Below are 22811 nucleotides of genomic sequence, written 5' to 3'. Positions count from 1 at the left end.
GGATTGCTTTGGCTATGAGGGGTCATTTTCATTCCACAAGAATTTTAGGATGTTTTTTTCTATACCTGTGAAAAATTCCATTGGCATTTTGCTAGAGATTGTATTGAATGTATAGATGGTTTGGGGTAGTATAGACATTTTAGGAATATTAATGATTCTGATCCATGAACATGGGATCTTTCTATTTGTTTTCTATTTGTTTGTGTCTTCTTCAACTTCTTTCATTAATATCTTTATAGCTTTCAGTACACAGATCTTTCACCTCCTTGGTTAAATTTATTTCTAAGTATTTTATTGGTTTTTGATGCTGTTGTGAATGGGATTGTTGCCTTTATTTCTTTGCATGTATATTATTGTTAGTGTATAGAAGTGCAACTTATTTCTGTATGTTGATTTTGTATCCTGCAACTTTACTGAACTTATTGATTAGTCTTAACAGTTTTTTGGTGACATATTTAGGTTGTTCTATATATAAGATCATATAAACTGTAAGCAGAGACTAATTACTTCTCCCTTTCTAACTTGAATGCCTTTTATTTCTTTTTATTATCTGATTTTTCTGACTAGAACTTCCAGTACTATGTTGAATAGGAATAGTGAAGGTGGGAACACTTGTCCTGGTCATGATCTTATAGAAAAAGCTTTCAAACTTTCACTATTGAGTATGATGCAAGCTGTGGGCTTGTCTTCTATGGCCTTCATTATGTTGAAGTATGTTCCTTCTATACCCAATTTGTTGAGAGTTTTTATCATGAAAGGATGTTATACTTTGTCAAGTGTTTTTTTCTGTACCTATTGAGGCAATCATATGACTTTTATCTTTCATTCCATTAATGTGGTAAATCACATTTATTGATTTGTATATGTTGAACCATTTTTACATCCCAAGGTTAAACCCGACTTGATCATGTTGTATGACTCTTGCAATGTACTGTTGAATTTGGTGTGCTAATATTTTGTTGAGAGTTTCTGGACCTATATTCGCCAGGGATATTGGCCTATAGTTTTCTCCTATTGTAGTGTCTTTATTTAGTTTTAGTATCAAGGTAATTCTGGTCCTGTAAATTGTTCTTGGGAGAGTTCAATCCTCTTCAGTTTTTTGGAAGAGTTTGAAAATGATTGGCATTAATTCTTTTTCAAGTGTTCAGTAGAATTCTCCAGGGAAACCATCTGGCTTTTCTTCGGTGGAAGACTTATCTTTTTTTTTTTTTCAATTACTGATTCACTTTCCTTACTCATTATTGGTCTTTTCAGATTTTCTATTTCTTCATGATTCAGTCTTGGTAGGTTGCATGTTTCTAGGAATGCATGCATTTCTTCTAGGTTGCCCAAATTGTTGGCATATAATTAATTGTCTATAATAGTCCCTTATAATCCTTGTTGTTTCTTTGGTATCAGTTGTAATGACTTCCTTTTCATTGATAATTTTATTTATTTGAGACCTCTCTTCTTTTGCTTAGGAAGTCTAGCTAATGGTTTGTCAATTTTGTTTCTTTTCAAAATAATAGCTCTTAGTTTCACTGTTTTTGTTTTTTTTTTTCCTATTGCTTTTCTGGTCTTTATTTCACTTATTTCTGTTCTAATCTTTATTATTTCCTTTCTTTTGCTAACTTGGTTCTTCTTTTTGTACTTACTTGAGATGTAAAGTTAGGTTGTTTGAGATATTTCTTTTTTTCTTAATGTAGAAGTTTATTACAATAAATTTTCTTCTTAGAACTGCTTTTGCTACATCCTGTACATTTTAATAAGTGTTTTTCCATTTTCATTTGTTTCAAAATATTTTTTTGATTTTTCTCTTTTGACTGAATGGTTGTTTAATTTGCACATATTTGTCAATTTTCCAATTTTCCTACTGTTATTGATTTCTAGTTTTCAAAGAAGGCAAATGACCAGAAGGTACATGAAAACACCATGGATAATCAGGAGAACACAAATCAAAACCACAATGAACTATCACCACACACCTGTTAGAATGGCTATTATCAAAAGGACAAAAGAAAACAAATATTGGTGAGGGAGTGCAGAAAAGGGAACCCTTGGGCACTGTCGGAGGGAATTTAAATTGGTATAGCCACTGAGGAAAAGAATATGGAGGTTCCTTAAAAAATTAAAGATAGGATGACCACACGATCCAACTATTCCACTATGTGCACTTATCCAAAGGAAATGAAATACGTCTCTTGAAGAGATATCTTCACCCCCATGTTCATTGCAGCACTATTCAAGGTAGCCAAGATATGGAAATATAGCCTAAATGCCCACTGATGGATGAGCGGATAAAGAGGGTGTGGTGTGTCTATGACAGAATACTATTTAGCCACAAGAGAGAAGGAAATCCTGCCATTTGCAGCAGATGGATGGATCTTCATGGTATTACGCTAAGTGAAATAAGTCAAGCACAGAAAGACAACTACTGTATGATAACCTTATATAAAATAAAGAAATCTAAAAGGGAATCTTAAAAGGTCGAACTCATAGAAACAGAGTCAAATGATACTGATCAGAGGCTGGTTGCTGAGGGAAATAGGGAGATGTCAAAAGATAAAGACTTCCAGTTATAAAATAAATACAGGATGGGGCAAAAGTAGGTCTAAAATTGCTTGTATGGAAAACAACACAATAATTAATAAATAATAATACAAGAATAAACTCTGTGTTTTGTGTACTCACAACGACAAACGTACTTTTGCCCCACCCTGTATGTTCTGGGGACGTCATGTACAGCATGGTGAATACAGTTAACAATACTGTGTTGTACATTTGGAAGTTGCTAAAAGAGTAGATGTTAAATTAAATGTCCTCATTACAAAAAAGAAATGGTAATTATCGGAGGTGATGAAGGTGTTAACTAACCCAACAGTGGTAATCATTTCACAATATATAAGTGCATCCAAAAAAAGAAAAAAAGAAAAAGGGAAAGAAACATGAGGATTTAACAGTTTTAAATCTGTCTCTGGGGAATATGACCAGCTCAAAATTGGAAGCTGTGTGCCTAGTGACGCTCTTGTCCTACCCTTGTCCCGATGGTGTTGTGGTTCCTGGAAAAGGGGTAAAAGGCCCCCAGCTGCGTCCAGCGAACACACATCTCATATTCAGCATCATTGAAGAATCCACAGATATCTGCTCCTGTCTGGAACAAGATGGAATAAGATAAGCCTGTTGAAAATTTCTGAAAGATGCCACCATCTTCCTGGGGATTAGGAAGGACCCAAAGGGCACTTACATAGGATATGCCAAAGAGGCTGAACTCCATCATGCCTGCAACGAGAGCCATAGCCGTGTCAGACACGCCACCCCAGGCCTGCTTCTTCCAGCTCCTCCGAGCATCCTTCAGCAGGGGCCCCACCTCCCTCCCCACCAGCACCGGCCCAGGGACAAGCTCCACACCGATGACAGATTTCTTCAGCTGGTCCCACGCAGCTGTGTTGTCCCCCAGCCAGTGTCCTCCCCAGCGGCCAGACGAGGGGAACGTGGAGCGGGTGATGACAATCCCTCGCTGTCCCGTCACCTCCTGCACAGCTCTGGGGGGCAGGGGGACAAGGCAGTGATTGAGATCAGAACAGGAGAAGAAAGGCTACAAAGCTTCCCCTCCTAGAACTTCCGACCCAAGGGCATGGTGACAAAATGCTTCCTGTGACTGAGGGGGATGTGGAAACCTGAGCTACACCAAGGTCCACACTGCCCAGCCCCAGTGATGGAGAGAATAATAACAGTTATACCTTTAGCATATGTACAGTGTTTTACAAAGAACTTCACCATGTTCTAAACTCACTGCATCACTTAAAAACAATAAGTAATCACCAAATTGTACTATTTATATACTTAGTACTTAGTTTTAAGTATTTGGGAAGGGAGAAGGTGAACTCCTTTATAAGGCTTTCCTTAGGATAATTCTTATTCATTGACTGAGCTCACATAATGGGACAACGTTAATTCAGCAGAATACTAGTAGGCTATCCAACAAGAATGACAAAAAAAAAAAAAAAAAAGAAGAAAATCCCCAAAGACCTGTGACTTTTGAAATAAAGGAGCTATCCAGTCCTCCACATGCTCTTTTCTTCTTCTAACTCACGTGTTACAGGGTCCGCTGCACTGTATGATAATGGCCTTCGTCATCTCCACTAGGACTGTTGGACTCTCCCCGGCGGGACCAGCCCTTACTTAAATCTGTCCTGGCAACTGTGATCACAGGGTCTGGCTCCATGCTCGTGAGTATTTGTCTAATAGGTAAGAATTGCTACCTAGTTGTCACTGAAATCTTTTTAACCCCATTGGAAGAGGGAATGAGAAGAGGCTCAGGAGAGCTTCATCAGTCCCTGGCTGCCCCTGTGGGTTGTGCCAGTGAAAGCAGATGATAACTCACTCGTATGTGGGTCTGGTCTGGGACCACCCGTACAGGCTGTGCACGTCATAGTGCCGCACGCGGGTGCCGTCAGGAAGGACCTGCTCGCTCTCCATGCACAGGGTCTTGCTGCTCAGACCCTTGTCCCGGGCCTCCAGATCTGAGGAGAAAGGGCTCGTGATAGGAAAGCCATCTGGCCCTGTTTATCCCTGACCTCACTTCACGGGACTGGACGCTACACCTGCATGGGTCACCCTCCTTCCCGGAGGCAAGGGAACATGCATTTCCATCATCAAGGCCAAGGGCACGGGGAAGAATAAAGTTGTCAAACTCTATGCGATGGGCTCCAGGTGAGGCTTTCAAAATGCTAATTACGTCATGTCATCCTTATCGTAATTCTATGAAGACGATGTCATTATCCTTTGACAGTTAAAAAAAACAGATTTGGAAATATCTATTGAAGGTCATACAACTCACAGGGAGAATAATTTCTAGGGCTGAGATGCGAACACAAGTCTAATGCCAAAGTCCATCGACTCCATGATAAGGGGAAAGGGCTGCTTTGCACCCCCTGGGGGCACAACACATTCTCGTAGAGGAACCAACATAAGCCTGAAGAAGGAAGGAAGGTGGCTGTCCAATCCCTTGCAGACGTAACCACTGTTACATGTTTTCTGAACACACTCAAAAAGCTCACTCAGTGGGGGCCAGTAATTTGCACACGCAACACCGGGTAAAGTGCTCAAAGTGTGTTTGTCATGCCCCGCCCTCCCCCCATCCCCCACCCCACTGCCCCAGATAAACCCAAAGCACCACTGCAGGTGTGCCCTGAGCAGTGAGGAGAAGCGCCTGGCTGCAGGGGTCACTCCTGTGGCCATGACCTTGCCAGTAGGGGAGGCTCTGGGTCCTTACGTGGCATATAGGGAGGGTGGTTCAGAGCGGCATCCTTGCAGCCTGGAGGAACTGCCCCATTCACAAAGCTTGATGGTTCATTCATATCCTGCAAATGTCAAACATAGATACACCTCATTTTTTAAAATAGTTACATGCGCTCAATCAGAGAGAAGGAATAGTGAATAAATCATTCACCACCCAGTAATCATCAAATGCAGTTGAGAATTGACCAAAAAGCTCAGTTAAGCCCTGAAGAATGACTGGCCAGAGGACTTCTTTATTTTTTATTTCTCCTTCAGAGTGTGAAGCAAGTCTCAGTTCCAAGACATTCCGAGTAATCACCTCGGAGTTTTACAGCAGGCACTGGTGGCAGGGCACAAGGTCTGAGGACAACCAGGCGCGGTCCCCTCCCGACTGGGGGAACAGCAGTCTGATATGTCCAGAGTCTCTCTGGCTCGACTGTTCTCCTTCTCCGTTAAAGGTCAGTGACACACACACAAAGACAGACACACGCCTACCCCTCTGTGCACAGATGCAGACACTCACAATCCACATGCCGTCAAACTTCAGACTCTTCTCTGGCTCCCGGGGGTTGGTGTACAGTTCTTTCAACTCCCTCTTCCACCAGGTGGCAGTTGAATTCCGGAAGAAGTCTGGGAAGGCCACATAAGCTCGGTATTGCTGTAAACATTAATTGTAATTTATTTGTCACAGACAAACACATTAGGCAGCAAACAGGCATTCACTGGGAACTTAACTCATGCACAGCCTTGTACGACACGGTGACAGATGATCCAGACAGAGCCTAAGTCGTGTTCTTCGTTTAGTTCAAATACAACAGTGTGTGTGGAGGGGGGTGGATTAGCCCTCATGAGGCATCTCCTTAGCATCTGGAAAGCATCTGAAGACGGACTTCCTCTCCGTATCAACGTGAACAGTTGCAATGAACACCTGAACCCACTCTCTCCTGTACTAGCTGCCCCACCCCCAGCTTCCGCCCTGCAATGTCCTAAGCATCAGCCTGAGACGGGCGGACCTCCGCTGCCTTAATAAGAGGCTGGAAAGAAACTCCCAGTCGATCCTCTCGTGTCTCATTCCCACGAGGGAAAGGGGATGAGCGGCAAAATTGCACGTGTGTATCAAGTAAATTGGGGGGACTTAGGAGGAAGTTGCAACTCCGCCTTCCCTTTAATTTCCTCAAATAATAAAAGCCATGTCTTTATTTTAACCTGGAAAGTAGATTTTTGAGAGCAAGGACCTTGTTTTATTGTCCTCTGATTGATCTCTGTACTCCCCCACAGTGCTTAGCTTACAACCCGGCATAAAATAAATGCTTAGCGCTTAACTCTGAATTCACACCACTTAGCAGCAACAAATAGTCATCACTTTCTATATAGGCCATGTTGTGCGTTATGAAACTTTATGATTTTTTTTGATATCTCCATAAATGGGCGCTTCTATGTTTATCAGCGAGTTCTAAGAGCTGAAAATCTCAATTTTGCCGGTGGTAGGGGAGCAACAGCAAGAACACTTGGTTGAGGGAACCTCCAGCTCTTATGCACCACAGACTAAAGGCGAATAGAAATGTGTATGTTTAGATAAAAGTCAAATAAAAGAACATGCAGAAGAAAACGGAAACAGATCAGTAGACAGGGATCTGGCTCACGGAGAAGTGAGTGGGTAATAAGCCACTTCACTGAGGGTCTTGCAAGAAGGAGGCAGGCCAGGGAGGCCTTTCTGTGAGAAAACAGAGGTGGAAACATGGGGCCAGAAGAAGAGAATCTGTCACCAAAAGCAGAGACCTCCACCTTGGGGGGGGGGGGGATAGGTGTAGTGTGACGGAAGATTAGAATAAAGATTAATAGCCACTGTGTCTGAGTCATTTTTTAAAAAAATAAATTGATTAATAGACTGTCCCTGTAGCCCCGACATCACCCCCCCACCCCCCATCCACAAAGGGCCTTTACCTCCACTTGACTGTCCCAGTCCAGAGAGCTGTCTATAGTCACATTAGGAAAGTCGGGCCAGACCTGTGGAGAGGAAAATGTTCAAAAGCAACGCAGTAGATAATGTCTCTCACAGAGCGTGTCCTCCGAAGCCAGAAACCGTGGGCGTACGGGCACCGACAGCTTGATTTTCATGGAGGATTGACCTAGAGCGAAGCGCATCTCATAACACATAGGCTAACAGATGCTGGTTCAGAAAGTGAGGCCTTCTGACCTCAGAGCCCCCACGGAAAAGGTCAAACGAGGAGAGGCACAAACACACAGACAGGGACCCGTCCCCAGGCTGCACCACGGCGGAGATCAGACCTTTCCCCAGACGATGTCTCCACCGTTGGGAGCTTTGATGAAGACATCATCCTCCACACCCCGCGAGAACGCCGGATAGGGCTTTGTCTCGTTTCCAGAAATGGCTGGGTCCTAAAACCAAAGCACGGGTCAGTGAGAAAACCAAAGCCAGAGAATGATGGGGGACAGAAAAAACTCCTCAAAAGGAAGGCACCCCCTGCTGCCTGAACTGTAGAGCTTCTGGGAACCCTGGGAAATACACGTTTCTTTTTTGACCCTCCACTTCTCTAGCCAGAACAAAGAAGGAAACACAATCCGTGTAAAGCGTTGTCCACCAAAGCTCATTCCCTCCCCAAGCAGACTCCTCGCTGTCACAGAGGCACTGACCAGAATGAGGATGACCCGCATCCCGTCGTTCTTCATGCGAGAGATCAGAGCTGGAAATCCAGCGAACCTGGGGCTGAGGGTGAAGTCCAGCTGCCGCTCCATGTAGTCGATGTCCGAGTACTGCACGTCCTGGGGGAGGGGAGCAGGGCGGCACATAAGGGGACTGAGTGGCTGCGGGTCACAAACGTTCATGTCGCCCGCGAGAACAACCTGCCGTTGAACCGGCCGGTAGTGAATTTCAGACGGCTTCTTCCTGATTCTTTCACATCCCAGTTCTGTCACGTGTTAGGTGCTAGGTTCGGGGAAATCTACTTAACTTTCTAATTTTCCTTTGTAAAATAGAAAAAAAGTAAATCAGCAAAACATGGGATGATAATGCCCATCTGGGCAGGGCGGTGTTGAGGATAAGTGTACACAGTGGATGATGAAGTAGCCAATATAAGGATGGACTGTGGTCGCTTCACCAGGAAGCTGCCCTGTTATCAGGGGTTCAAGTTCAGAGAAAATAACACGATGTCAATTACCCAGTATCAACACCACAAGGAAGGTGGCAAATCTACCAAAAACAAAATAAAACCTGTAATTGCTTTGGAATAGCCCATCCTGGGGGTTGATAAACATGGCTTTCTTATTAGGAGTGAAATATTGCATGTTCTATTGTCCTTGAGTAGAAACAACTGTAACTAAAAGAAAAAAAAAACAATGCAATTAAATACGGGGGTTGGCAAAGTAGGTTGACAGTTGTTCGTATGAAAATAATACAATAATTAATAAATAATAATGCAAGAATAAACTGTTTCACATACTCATAAGTATAAACCTACTTTTGCCCACCCTGTATGTAATAGGTTTGTGGGACCAATTCTCTGATTATTAGACCCCTCTTGTCCTCAAGTGAAAGAGTTCTCTTCTGCATTCAACATGGGACTCGCTCAAAGCTGAGGGAACACTGTGCTCTAACATTGGAAAAGTGTTGGAACTGAGTTTCTATCTATACACACATGGTCTGACTGCAGCTGGGTTTAATTTTTAAAACTTAAACAATACTACTGTTTGGGGGATCTTCTTATTCTTACAGAACCAAGTTTATTTTGGACTGAATTTTTTGAAGTCATGTAACAGAAATGGAAGCACAATCTAGCAGAAGGAGCCCTGGAGTTGGCCCTATGTCTTCCTCCTTTAACAAATCGCTGTGACTCTAAGGTGGGGACTATGACCCCCACTTGTATTACTGGGCTGAACTGAGGCTCAGTGTGATATTGTATGAGAAAGCACTTTGTAACTTTATAAAACCCCACAAAAATCAGACAAACAAATCCAGATACAGAGATAGCTGGGGCTGGCTGTGAGGTCCCCGAGCGAGCCCAGCACAGACTGAGAACGTACGTAGGGGACCTTGGCGGCCACCATATCATCATACAAGCTGGCAATCTCTGCGTCATTCTGGTATCCATAGCGGCACAGCTGAAATCCCAAGGCCCAGTAAGGAACCATCACTGGCCGGCCAATCAACTAGAAAACAGACAGAAAATATTAGTTCTTAAAAAGGAGAATCTTCATTGACGTTGTACACAAAGTAATAAGATACTTTTCCCGTGGCCCAAGTTAGACAAACAACAAATCCAAATCCAGAGAGCAACTGAGAAGATGCACAGCCACTGGGAAGCCTTGGAGAAAGCTTCCTGCTAGACTCAACCTCCCTTCCCAGGAGTTTTGCAAAATCTGATTTTAATGTGGTTACTAGAGGCACTCTAGCTTACTGGGTAAGGACACAGAATCCAGAAGCACAGTGCTTGGGTTCCAATACCTCCTGGCTGTGTGACCCTGGACAAATGTTAAATAACCTTTTATGCAACAGTTTCTTCTCTTGTAAAGTGAGGATAACAATAATGTTTGCTTCATAGTGTTTTTGTGAGGACTGAATAAGCTAATATATGTCTGTAAAGTGCTCTGACATGAAGTAATATATTAGTGACACACAGTAAATTTTATATATGTTTGTTGCTGCTGCCAAAACAACTGTCATGACCACAATGACACCATCACCACCACTACCCTACCACCACCATCACATAACCTCCACCATCACCAACATCATCACTACTCCCACCACTACCACCACCATTGCCATCACCAACAACCACATCATCGCATCGCCACTGCCACCATCACCACCATCATCAACATCACCACCACCACTATCACCACCACCATCACCACTACAACATTACCATCATTATTACCACCAACAACAACCACATCATCGCACCACCATTACCATCATTGCTGCCACCACCACCACCACCACCACCATCACCACCACCACCATCACCACCACCACCACCACCACCATCACCACCACCACCACCACCACCACCACCATCACCACCACTACACCACCACCACCACCACCACCACCATCACCACCACTACACCACCACCACCACCACCACCATCACCATCACCACTATCACCACCACCACCACCACCACCACACCCACCACTGGCACTATTAATTCCACTTCTCTGCAATGCTTTGAGAGGCTATGAATTTAATGGTTATTTTGATGTATATATTGTTTCCTATTTTATAATTACCTGTCTCCCAGTAAGAACAATGATTCAGTTATTATCTGAGAACTATACTGATGAATGTGGGTTTTGGAACACAAAATATACTGTTTAAATACTTGGTAACCAATTGAATTCCCTCTTACCTCAGTGTACTGCTGAGTGACAAGCTCTGGAGTTGGCCCCAAGAACACATAAAAGTCCAGAATTCCTCCTGTGGTACGGTATGTCAAGGCAGGCAGGGGCTGGAATGTCACATCTGAAAATGTAGGAAAATACCAATCAATTTGAAAACTGCCCATGTGAGGAAAAACCCCTGAAATGCATAACTTCTCCCTCTTCCTATGCCTCCATATTGTGAGAAAGTATTTTGTACCATGCCTACACAGAACTGAGGAATTAAGTGAAAGTCTACAGGGTTCCATCGATGTAAGAGAGAAACACTGACTGGTTGCCTTTTGCACGTGCCCTGACCAGGTATCATACCTGAAACCTGAGTATGTGCACTGATCTGAAATTGAACCCATAACCTTCAGTCTATGGGATGACACACCAATCAACTGAGCCACACTGGCCAGGGTCCTTCTTACATGATTTATGCCAAATAAGAGTTTAGTTCATTCTTATGAACTGAAATAAACAGAATGGCTAAATAGAAAGGCCAGAAAAAAATCCTGCTCACATTATAATGATTTTGACCTCAGGGTGCAACTAGATCAAACGCATTATAAAGTTTCCCAAGAATGACCGGTTCACAAAAATAAGGGGAGGTGCTGGTGTAGGCTTACCCATGGCGTTGCTGTTGAGCAGAAGCACTCCGTGGGCACTGCCGTCCTCCTCCAGCGCCATGTAGTAGGGGTGGACGCCGTAGGAATTCTTCTTGTACTGGGGGAGTCATGACAAGAAGTGGTAAGAGGTTAAAAGAATTGTGGCTGTAAAAAAAAACTCAACCAAAAATTGATAAGGTGCAGCATTATACTCTGTGTCATAAATTAAATGCATAAAGGAACAAAGAAGCCTGAGAACTGGCCCTCTTGTCTAAGAGCAGAATGTGACTACCCAAGTTGGGTCCGGGGAAGAGGAACGGTAAAGTGTACACAATGTAGGCGGAGAGAGGCAGAGACCCGGACCCCTTACCCCTGGGGGCTGGTCCCGGGAAAACATCCCCCACGTGTGCCAGTTCAAGTCCCTCCGATAGGCTGTGTGCTCATTTTCTCCAAAGCCATAGACATACTGGGAGGGAAGGCGAGTGGAGATGCGGATGAACATGTCGTTGAAGGTGAAGCCGAGGAGCTGAGAGTCCCAACTGCAACACGAAAGGGTATATTCGAGAAAGAAATGGGCCGATTTTTCAGGACAAGTTAACCCTTGCGTCCCTCCTCCTTCCCCCAGAACCCTGCTCATCTCCCAAACCAAACATAAAGTCCACTCATTTAAAATGATCATAGCTGCCTTCACTGAAAGCCCAGGAGCCAGCTTCACCCTTTATCTTCCTCCGTCAGCGCCTCCTTTCAGTACCCCATCCAGAATGCCCGGTCTCAACATCCTCCATCCGCTTGCTCCCGCTCCATGACAACCCCAGCGTCCACTCCTGCTCCCTGCAGCCCATCTGCTACGAAGCATCTCGGGTGAGTATTTTCAAAGTATCTCACAGCACGTCACTCCCCTTTCACAATTCTTCAGTGATTTCTATTACAACATCTTATGCAGTCTTCAAGGCCATACCCGACCTGAAACCCAACTAAACCCCAGCCGCATCCCCCATGGCTTATCTCCCTGCGTCTACACTGCTCCAGCCATCTTGGCCATTTCCCCCCCGAAAAAGCCAAGTTTGCTCCTGTTTCACGGCCTGCACACTCTCCAGCCCATCTGTTTAAAGGGCTCTTCCCCACCTCTCAGATTTCCACGTGGGTGCCTCCTGCTCAGCCAGGTCCTATTCCTTCAGTACCACCTCGTCAGAGAGATCTGCTCTGACTGCAGTGTCCACAGCAGTAACCACCCATAACTCTCCGTCATCCTATCTAAACCTCCTCATTTATACTTTAACTTGAATTATCTTTGTTATTCACTTATTATTTTGGGGCATGAAAAGCAAGACCTCATCATCTATAACCACATAAATATAGATAAGGCACTCCATAAACATTTGGTGACTGAATCCCTAAGTACGTGCAACGGCCTCTAATTATTCCTAGGGGACCAAAACTTTCTCATAAGAGCTGACCCAAAGGAAATAACTTATTCATGAATCTGGAAATGGATAGGTGCTTTGAGCCAGGATATTTCCAAGGACAATGTGCTGAGCAATGTCTGTGCAGGCAACCATCAATTCCAAATCAGACTAGAAGCCACTTACATGACGGTGTCCGTACTCTTCCGGCGAATTTCAATCCCAAATGGATCCTTCTTAATGAGGACATCATAAAGTCGACTCTGAGGGGTGCTGGATGGAACTGTGGATATATTGAGAGGGACTGGAACTTCATACCGCTTGCTGTTGGGATCATAAATCTAGGGACAGAGAACATTGATTTTAGGTACGTAGAGTACTCTTAAAGCCTATATCCTTAGCAGAACCCTGATGACTTTGACAAAGAGTCTGAATGCTGTATTTCTTTGTCTTCTTTAAACTCATGATACTCTGGATTTAATTAGCACATCCAAGGACAATGTCAGATTTAACGTTTGATTTGAGTCTGTCACATCTCATTTTTAAGGCCTCTATTACAATGACACATTCACCTTGACATTGGTTCTATCCTGGAAGTCAGTCTAGAATCAGTGTAGTATTTCTGAATTTATTACTTTACGTGTAGGTATACCAGTCTACATGAATACCTGATAACTCTTTGGAATTGAAAAAAAAAAAAATCCCCCCCCAAAACATAAACTCTACTCGATTAAAAATATCAGCTGTCAGCCCTGACTGCTGTGGCTCAGTGGATTGAGCGTCGGCCTGCGAGCCAAGTGTTGCGGGTTCGATTCCCAGTCAGGGCACATGACTAGGTTGCATGTCAGGTCCCCAATTGAGGGTGCAAGTGAGAGGCAACCACACAGTGACATTTCTCTCCCTCTCCTTCTCCTTTCCCCTCTCTCTAAAAAATAAATAAATAAACAAAACAACAAATAAATAAATTATTTTTAAAAAATATCAGCTGTCCTTGCTAAAATGGGACCTAAATTGAGTCATTGTGTATCTACTATATTCCTGCTTATACTATACTAGAAACTAGGGATAACTAAACAGGCATAAGACATTTTATTGTGTCTATGAAGCTCACATGCTAATGGGAGGTGAAAGAGAGGCACCCACAATACTTGGGTAACATACACTAGTGCAGAGCGTTGTCGCAGTGTTGTGACATTGCGGGGAAGAAAATACCTAACACCACTTCAGGGAGACTGAGGTGGTTTCATGGGGAAAATACTGGCTGAGGTTTAAAAGCTTTGTAGCTGTTAACCAAGTACATAAAGGAGATCAGGTCATTCCCAGTAGAGAAAGGAATGCAAAGGCACCAAGTACTAAAGAAGGGGTAGAAAGAGGCAAATATTTTGGAGGGAGCTTCTGTATGATGAGGAGGTAGAGTGATAAAGAGTTAAAGCTGGGAACCTAAGCAAGTTCATTTACTTCTAACCCATCAGGTGCCCAGCACATGCCACCAGTACTATGGTGAAGAGAGAAACATAAATGAGCCTCTTCCTTACCTTAGAAGATGTCCAAGAACTCATAGTTTAGGCTGATACTAGACCATGATGAACCTTTCAGGCAATGCCTGAGGTCTTTCATTTACTTTCTCAATGAGAGCTGAGTGCTAACTATCTACTGGGCCCTGTGTTGGATTTCAGAAACACAAAAGGACAAATTCCTGTCTTTCAGAAACTCACAATTTAATAGAGAAATAGACACAAAACTGTCCACCATTAGGTCCTTGCAAGTAATGAATCACAGAAAAGAGAGATCAGTATATTTTCATCACTGTTTCATAGGTAGCTCAAGTTCAAGTCCCCAAAAAGAACTCATAGTCCTATTTTTCCCAAGCTCAAACCTTTTCAGTGTTCCTCCTCCAGTTATTATCACCATCACCCACACAGAGGTGCAAGCCAGAAACACAGTAATCATTCCTGATGCTTCCCTCTCCTTGTCACCTACTTGCCACTGTCACCAGATCCTGTGACAGTACCTTCTCCATCTCTCGAAGATGTCCACTGTTCTCCACCTCCTTCCTGTACCTGGTCTGAGCTCGAGCCCTCATCTGGATTACCTAACTGGTAACCTCCTGATGTGTCTTTCCTCTTCACTTTTATCCTCCCTACCATTTTCCTTCCAGTAGACACTTTTCAATGTACAAATTAGAAGAGGCCTCCTAAATCCATCACTTGGTTCTCATTGCTTTAGGAGGACGTTCTAGTATATTCCATCATGGTTAATTTAGAAGAGCAACCTTATTTTAGGGTTCTGGGAGCTTGACTAGCAAAGGCAATGGAACTGAAAAGTGCTAAGTCAGTACTCAATACAGAGACTGTACAGTAGTCCCTCTCTATATCGCAGTTCACTTATCGCGGCCTCACTCTATCATTAGATTTTTAAAAATATTATATTTAATTATTTATCGCGGATTTTTTGCTGTATTGTGGGATTTTGTGGTCCTATACAGTGAATACTAAAATAAATGTAAGGTTTCTACTTCGTGGATTTTCACCTATGGGGGGGGGGGGATCTAGAACGTAATACCCGCGATAAGTGAGGGATCACTGTAAACACGTACCTTAAACTGCAGCATGTCGTCCTTGTGGTAGGTCACACTCAGACGGAGGGAGTTCACGGGGGTTGAGGGCAAAGCATTGGCGTAAAGAGGAGACTTTAAGGAGATGACAGCTGTGGCCCCGTGTGAGTCATACTGAACATCACCGACAGAGTAGAGCTCATTGATGAAGTAGCAGAAAGGGACTCCGGGAGTAGTGGATGCCTGAGAAGGGAAGCCAATGGCAGCTCAGCATGGGGTCCCAGGGTGACCAGCTGTAAGGGGGCTGGGAACGGCAACTTACAGGGGGACAAAGCCAGACCGTCACTCATCTCCCTGTGAACTCGTTGGCTGAGATACTAGTTTAAATTCATGGTCTCTGTGCAAAATCTTCGTCAATTTTAAAAATATATATATCGCACTCCTGTCCCTACTTATCCTTCATATGCAGGTAAAAACTCAGCTTCTTTTGGAAGTCTTTTCTTCCTGTGGAGTCTACGTATTGGGTTGGCCAAAAAGTCTGTAACGTTTTTTCCATACGAGGGCTCTAGTAGCACTTCAGTTGTCTTTAACTTCACTTGAAGCAATTGTCTTAGATTGTATTGTGACTGGTCAAAGAAATGTGCATTTTTTAAAACTTATCAAAATTGGTGAATTTTTGTGCAGCCATTTTAATACTGAAGATGGAAAAAGATAACCAACATTTTTAGTGTATTATGCTTTATTATGTCAAGAAAGGTAAAAATGCAACTGAAATGCAAAAAAATAAAAATAAAGAGATTTGTGTAGTGTATGGAGAAGGTGCTGTGACTGATCAAACATGTCAAAAGTGGTTTGCGAAGTTTCTTGGTACTGTTGACATTCTGGCCAAATAATTCTCTGCTGTGGGGCTGTCTCATGCATTGGAAGGTGTGTAGCAGCTCCCCTGGCCTCTGCCCACGAGAAGCCAATAGCAGGAGATGGATGACATACTCAAAATGTCCAGATTATTAAAGTGATTGGTGAAAAGGAGAAATGTGTCTTTTGTTTTACAGAAAAAATGTAATGGACTTTTTGACCAACCCAGTAATAACACAGGTACTGGTCCTATGCTCATGAAACTGCAGGGTAAGCGTAGAGCATTTTAACACACGGTAACACCATCGGCAGAGCTACCTCCCAAGCACAGCCCCGAGCGACACAGTTTTCTTGGGAAGCGCCGGTCTGATCAGGATAACAGTCTATTTTTTCTGTGTCCTTCATCTTCAGGTCCCATTCCACAGTGTATGCTTCTCCCAGGACAAGATTAAGCCCTGTGATGAGGGCAACCTAGAGGAACGGGGGTGTGACAAGGAAATTGACCCTTAGGGCAGAGATCTTGAGAGACCGGAAACTTCTTTTAGAAAAGGAATGGAAATCAACAATTGAAGTAACACATAGGGAAGGTGGGGTGGGGACCTTCCCACGGCAACAGGGCAAATGTCAGAACTCTATGTGAATCTTGTGTATAACATTTTTAAAAAGAATTTGGTCAAATAAAATGTTCTGCAAGCATCCCTTTCTTACCTACCCTGGCTCTTCCTCCTCTTTCTTATTTGTCTCCACTCACTAATTCAAATATTTAATATTTTTATGTATTTTTTATGGTCGTTGCTTCTTTAATCAGCAATTTCCTTAGAAAAAGTTCACATGTGTCTAGACTTATAAAATTACATTCTAAGGATTACCATCCTTTTTCCAGCCTCTTCCCAGGGTAAATCTAACTTGCACTTCCCTGTGCTACGAGTTCCTCCCTGCTCCATAATAACTCTCACATGGCATAGCCTTGATCCAACGAGCAATATGAGACCCTTTGAAAATTAAATCAGATTCTTCTCTTTTTGGTGCTAAGACCTTCGGAAATCTGACCATTAGTTATACGTCCAAATGGATCTGCTCCCAAAGGTGAATCCTACCTATTCTAGCTTTATAATATTCACAGATTAGTGTAGGCTAATCCCTTGCTAGTATCAAGCTATCCTTAGATTAGCTCACACTGATATCTCAGCCTTGAATGCTTTATCGAGGCGAATGCCCTTTCTAGGAAAATGGTTCCTGTCTGGGGAATACACTGCTAGTTGCCTGCCCTACATAAAAATTCCCTTCTTACTCATTATTTCAGTTCCCACTTAAGAATTAAATTTTTAATGCATGTAACACAGCTGTGGTCATTAATAGTTAAGTACAAGTCCGCTGGTAATTTCTCATGTTTCTTTCTAGCTCCAGCCCTGCATTCTTCAAGGGCTTTGCTCAACTACTCCATTAAGCTCTGAACATTAAATTAGCATAATATAAGTTAACACTTCCCGTATGTTGATTTGAGTTGGCTGTCCCCTTCCCAATAGTTTCACGTGTATAAATCCTGTATCCCCACCACCCAAACTGAAACAGTTAAAGATTTCCTATGGTCTTATATTAATCAATTTATTTAACCAACATTTATTGAGTTTGTTTTCATATAGGAATCTATCAAGTGGCTTGCACTTGGCTGTATTCATAAACAAATATATAACAGTTTTAACTTTATAATGTATGCATCCTCAATGGATGTTGCCAGGACAAAGAGTCAAATGTCACTGACAGAGCATTATAGTGGAAGGCCCAAATTTGGACAGTCTCTCAGAAACCAGGCTGACCCAGCAACTGCCCATCCTGGACCACACCTACGGGAAGGCGTATCTGAAGAGAGGATCCCTCATAATGCTAACACACCACAAGGATGGATTACACCTGTTCAGAAGTATCAGGTCTTATCTCAACGAATGAAAAGTTATTTTATTGTTATCATCTAACCAAATAAGTAGCCATTATGAGCTAGGCTTGTCAAATTCTTGGATGTAAAATATCTCCTAAAAAGTGTATGTGTTGGAGTGAGAACCTATATATCTCAATACAGTAAAAAAGAATAAAGAAAGAAAGAAAGGAAGGAAGGAAGGAAGGAAGGAAGGAAGGAAGGAAGAAAGAAAGAAAGAAAGAAAGAAAGAAAGAAAGAAAGAAAGAAAGAAAGAAAGAAAGAAAGAAAGAAAGAAAGAAAGAAAAGAAAAGAATGAAAAAAAGAAAAGAAAAGAAAAGAATGAAAAAAAGAAAAGAGAAACCTCTCACTTCAACATTTTCATTAATGGGAACTCCACCTCCCATCTTTACCTTTCTAGCACCAGCCAGCAGCTCTGAGATCTATGTTTCCCCTCATCCTGTCCCCACACCCCCAGCTTCTCTCTTCCTCTGCCCCAGCCACGAGAACAGAAGACCGAGGGACCAACAGCGGAATAAGGATGAAAAGACCGTTTTACTTTGTCCCGGTTTCTCAGCAGCTCCTCCGTTCCCTCCAGTTCTGGCTCACTCCTCTTCTTCTTTCCCTCCTAACCCTCTGACTTCCCACCCCAGGCCACAGAATGGGCTCTGGTCCCTCAGCACCCATGCACCCCTGGTAAGAAGGGACACATGAGCTATAAAAATTCCCGATACACTCTCTCAACCAGACAGATTTTTACCTGTCGGTTAGAATCGTAAGTGACATGAGGGGAAACCTCACTTGGGACCCCATTGTGCGTCACTCTTATGTTGCTAGGTTCCTGGGTCCCAAGGATTTTAATCTCTTTAAATGCTAAATTATTGGGGTCTTTGTAGGTTGACTGCAAAATCTTCACATCCACGCGATTCTGCAGAACAAAGAAGCACAAAGGTCTAATTATAAAACACATATTCTCAAGTCATTCAACTCTTCCATCCCAGACCACATCCCCAAAGTTGCTTTGAATGCTTTTTAGCTGTCTCTACTAATGTGTGCTTAGTTGGTCCAAATTTATTTTGATGCTCCCCAAACGAGAAGGGGGGGGGAGAATTTTTTAAACTGCATTTAAAAAAACTGACTGCTTTGATTGTCTGTTTTATTGCCCTCTTTGTACTAAAATGGGTGATTCAATTATTGGAAGAATGTGCTCATCTGTACCATCAATGCATATGAAGCTACAAATATAATTACACACATGATCCTCATGGTCAGACAGAAACCCACACCTAAGATTCACAAAAATATTCTACTCACTTGGGTGAAGGAAAACTCACAGAAGATGTAAACTTTATTGGCCACAGTATCTGGAAGTGAGAGAAAGATGAGTCAGACCCTGGTCTTCCCCCAACAAAAAGGACAGATTTTACCCTGGCTGTCACGGAAGCTACATCTTGAAAATGACAAGATTGCAGACAGAATCTCCCAGGTCACACCACTGTTTTCCCCGTTCCTTTCCCCTTTAATCTTGAAAAGTTTCCTTTCCAAGTGCTTCCAAGTGAGTCCATTGCCGAAGCTCGAGCCACAAGAGTTGTTAGCATATTAGAGACAGAAAAATGTGCTCAGAACCAAGATATAGACACTTAGCTATATTCTCGCTGCCTCATTGGATATGTTCTTCATATCATCGACATTTGTCCATTAGTATTTGGGGGGAAGGTATCTAAACTGAATGGCAGGGACACTCTTTCAGGTGTCTAGTGACAATAAAATGAGAGCCTATGAATATTGCTGGCCAGTGGGAGAATTCTGAGGGGTAGAAATGTTTTTCTTTTGTCAGTGCTCCATCTACCACTACCCATGAACAGTGCTACTTAAAACAAAACTCTGCCCTCAAGCGACGCGTGCTCCCGTGTCTGGGGAGATCCTCCTGCAGCCCAGCGACCAGCAGGAGTACCTCAAAGATGTGGCTTCAGAAAAGGCGACCTCCTCGGGACAGTGCTCACCTTTCGTTTCCCCATCGTCCCAGAAGAGTTCGCCTTTTGCTTCTTTTTTGTCATCCGGGGCAATGATGAGACCAAGAGGGTTCCGTCGACTGCGGAAGAAAAGATTTAAAATGCAAAGAATTAGGTCAAATGAGCTTGGAATGATTTTCTCAGATTTCAAATGGGAAAGGATCCTCGCAGCAGATGGCTCTGCTTTTCTTCAAGCACACAGGCAAAATCAACAGGTGTATCTTTCTCCAGAGTCAGTAATGTCACGGGAGATAGAAACCCCCCCAAACATTGGTGACAAACATCTATGTAGGAGGCAAGAATTTGAGTCCCAGAATCGCTGCAGTAGCTACAATAATAGCTGCTGATGTAACTGCAATTTAGAATACAGGCTATTGGAACAATATAATCAATAAAATATACTTTAAAAAATTAAAATACAGGCTATTGGAAAAGAGAGAAACCCTAGACAATAATTGGTTCATCCTAATCACTTTAGAGATGATACATGCAGAAGTACGAACTGTGGTTGGGGGATATTTTTTCCCCCTACCAAAGAACTGTTCTGACTCAGAGAGCAATAAAATACAATAAGGTCTATCTCTATAATGGTACCTTTTCTAATTTTATTATTTATATCTGGTTTGTTTTGAGAGAAAAATAAAACATTCTAATTCTCTGCTTTATAATTATGAATAGGAAACACAAACACTACTCAAAAAGTCGGTGAACTAGATAGACAGAGAGAAAGAGGGGAAAGAAGAGCAATCTCAGCTGGAATCTTTCCCGCGTCTGCACTCCTGTTCTCCCCGCAACTTCCTGCTCCTGCTGCCGCACTCACAGACCTCACAGTCTCTGCTGGATTCTGTCACAGCTCAGCCTTCCGCTCAGCCCTACGCAAGTCGGCTCCATTACCAACAAAATCACCTGCTTTCATCGACTACGCATGCGTTGAGTAGGGTTTTGTTTTGTTTTTAATTTGCTAGGAAGTCTAAGAGATCTGAAGGTGAACAGAGCACACTCTTGTGAAGACCTTAAATATTGTAAGAAAGATTAAATATATTCACCGAACAATCAAAGCAAAAAAGCAAAGAGTGACACAAAAGATGAAATACTTAGGGGGGTCCAGAATGACACTTCTAGCACCATGGCGGATGAGATGGTCTGGAGGACACTGGATATTCTGAAGGACCCGCCCACTCAAACACTACCTGGTCCTAGATAAAACGCAACATGTGATCCCTGGAAGGAGCTAATGTGATCGCAGATTGACGGCAGTCCTAACTTGCAACTGAAGAGAAAGTGAAGTCATCTCTGGAAGAATGAGACCCACATTTGGATCGTTAAGATCACCACATTTGAAAAAGAAAAGCTGCTGAACACACAAAATGATAAGTCAGCATGAGAGAAAGTTGGCAAAAACAAATGGCTATTGATTTAGATTCCACCAGGGACTTTAAAAATAGGATTTTTCAAGTACAAAGTATAAAATAACTATGACTGACTTATGTAAGTAACAATATTAAGGAGGAAAGAAAACAAATCAGCTAAATGGCAAAAAAGTATGAAATATGACCAGGAAGTCAGAGGTAGCAGCACTTCCTCTGCTGGGAGACTTGGGAGGGGTTTCCTGCGGGTGAAATCTGAGTTTAACTTGAAGGATTATTAAGAGCGCCCCAGACAAAGAATGTTGGATCTTGAGAGTGTCATGCTAAGTAAAATAAGTCCAACAGAAGAAGTCAAGAACCACGTGATTTCACTCAGATGTGAGATATAAAACTGAAAGCAACAAATGAACACACAAGACAAACGAAAACTCATAGACGGCGACCACAGTAGGATGGTTACCAGAGGGAACGGACAATGGGAGCGGCTGTGAAAGGTGAAAGGGCTCCAATATATGGTGACGAAAGGAGAGTTGACTGGGTGGTGGGCACACAATACAATATACAGATGACGTGCCATAGAATTGTGCACTTGAAACCTATTAACCAATGCTGTCACCCCAATAAATTTAATATTAAAAAAAAAACAGGCAAAGACTGTCGGAAAGGGTATAACTGCTGCAGCCCAAATGCAGTAGAAGAGAAGGGCATGTCTGGGAAATAGCAAGACTTTCAGCATGGCGGTCTATAGGAGTGCGTTAAGGTGTGGTCAGAGACACAAGTATTAAGTCACTTGGAACTGGATTGTGATTGGCTTTGAATGTCCTACTAATGAAAGAGTTTGCTCTATGGAGGGGACCAACAAGTGGAGATCTTCATTTTGAGAATATAATTTTAGTATCAGTAGGCAAAACAGCATGAAGCTGAACATGTACAGAAAAAGAAACCAGTTGATATTGGATGAAGAAGTATTTTTCATGAGTATCATAAAAAGCCTAAATTTGAAAAATTAAGGTAGTAAGGGAGGTTCCAAAGAAAAGACAGGTTAATAACCTCCAAAGAATTTTTAGTGTATTAAAAACAAGCTAATACATATAGAGACATAAATATAAATGTGTGCCTCTTTAGTACAGATGGCGTCTATAATTTTAGAATTAAAGAATCATAAAAGAGCTATCAGTGATATGAGGGTGATCTGAAGTGCATAAGAAGTAATTTTTAGCCCCATTTTTCACCAGAAGAAACAAATGGCTCAGGTAAGAAAGAAAAGGGAAATTGAGATTCCAGGGAAATGGAAAGCAGACCCCCCCCCTCCGCCATGGTCCCCAGAAATGACAGTGAGTGAGCCTGGCCAGTGCAGGTAAGGTGCTCAACAGACTCCACTTGCCTAGAATTAAGAGGTTCCCCAAGTCATAAGACATTCAGTGCTAAAATTAAATTGGTTCTGGGAAAACCAGGA

General features: G+C 42.7%; 1 protein-coding gene across 1 annotated transcript in view; it reads right to left on the bottom strand.

Annotated features, from left to right (window-relative positions):
* MGAM (maltase-glucoamylase) overlaps positions 1-22811 on the bottom strand; it is a 73936-nt gene that overhangs the window by 13346 nt on the left and 37779 nt on the right. Inside the window, exons 22-40 of the mRNA XM_090287600.1 lie at positions 19980-20068; positions 19291-19340; positions 18737-18904; positions 16383-16535; positions 15252-15452; positions 12842-12996; positions 11623-11791; positions 11274-11370; positions 10632-10744; positions 9301-9426; positions 7915-8043; positions 7549-7659; positions 7204-7266; positions 5783-5917; positions 5255-5342; positions 4364-4502; positions 3388-3521; positions 3224-3258; positions 3014-3130 (exon numbers count right to left, since the gene is read on the bottom strand). Of these exons, the coding sequence (XP_090143726.1) occupies positions 3014-3130; positions 3224-3258; positions 3388-3521; positions 4364-4502; positions 5255-5342; positions 5783-5917; positions 7204-7266; positions 7549-7659; positions 7915-8043; positions 9301-9426; positions 10632-10744; positions 11274-11370; positions 11623-11791; positions 12842-12996; positions 15252-15452; positions 16383-16535; positions 18737-18904; positions 19291-19340; positions 19980-20068 (2272 nt within the window). The remainder of the gene's footprint in view (positions 1-3013; positions 3131-3223; positions 3259-3387; positions 3522-4363; positions 4503-5254; positions 5343-5782; positions 5918-7203; positions 7267-7548; positions 7660-7914; positions 8044-9300; positions 9427-10631; positions 10745-11273; positions 11371-11622; positions 11792-12841; positions 12997-15251; positions 15453-16382; positions 16536-18736; positions 18905-19290; positions 19341-19979; positions 20069-22811) is intronic.

Source organism: Furipterus horrens, unplaced genomic scaffold, assembly GCF_987537825.1.
Source record: "Furipterus horrens unplaced genomic scaffold, mFurHor1.1.pri manual_scaffold_9, whole genome shotgun sequence".
NCBI lineage: Eukaryota > Metazoa > Chordata > Mammalia > Chiroptera > Furipteridae > Furipterus > Furipterus horrens.
This window is presented reverse-complemented; position numbering and strand designations above follow the sequence as displayed.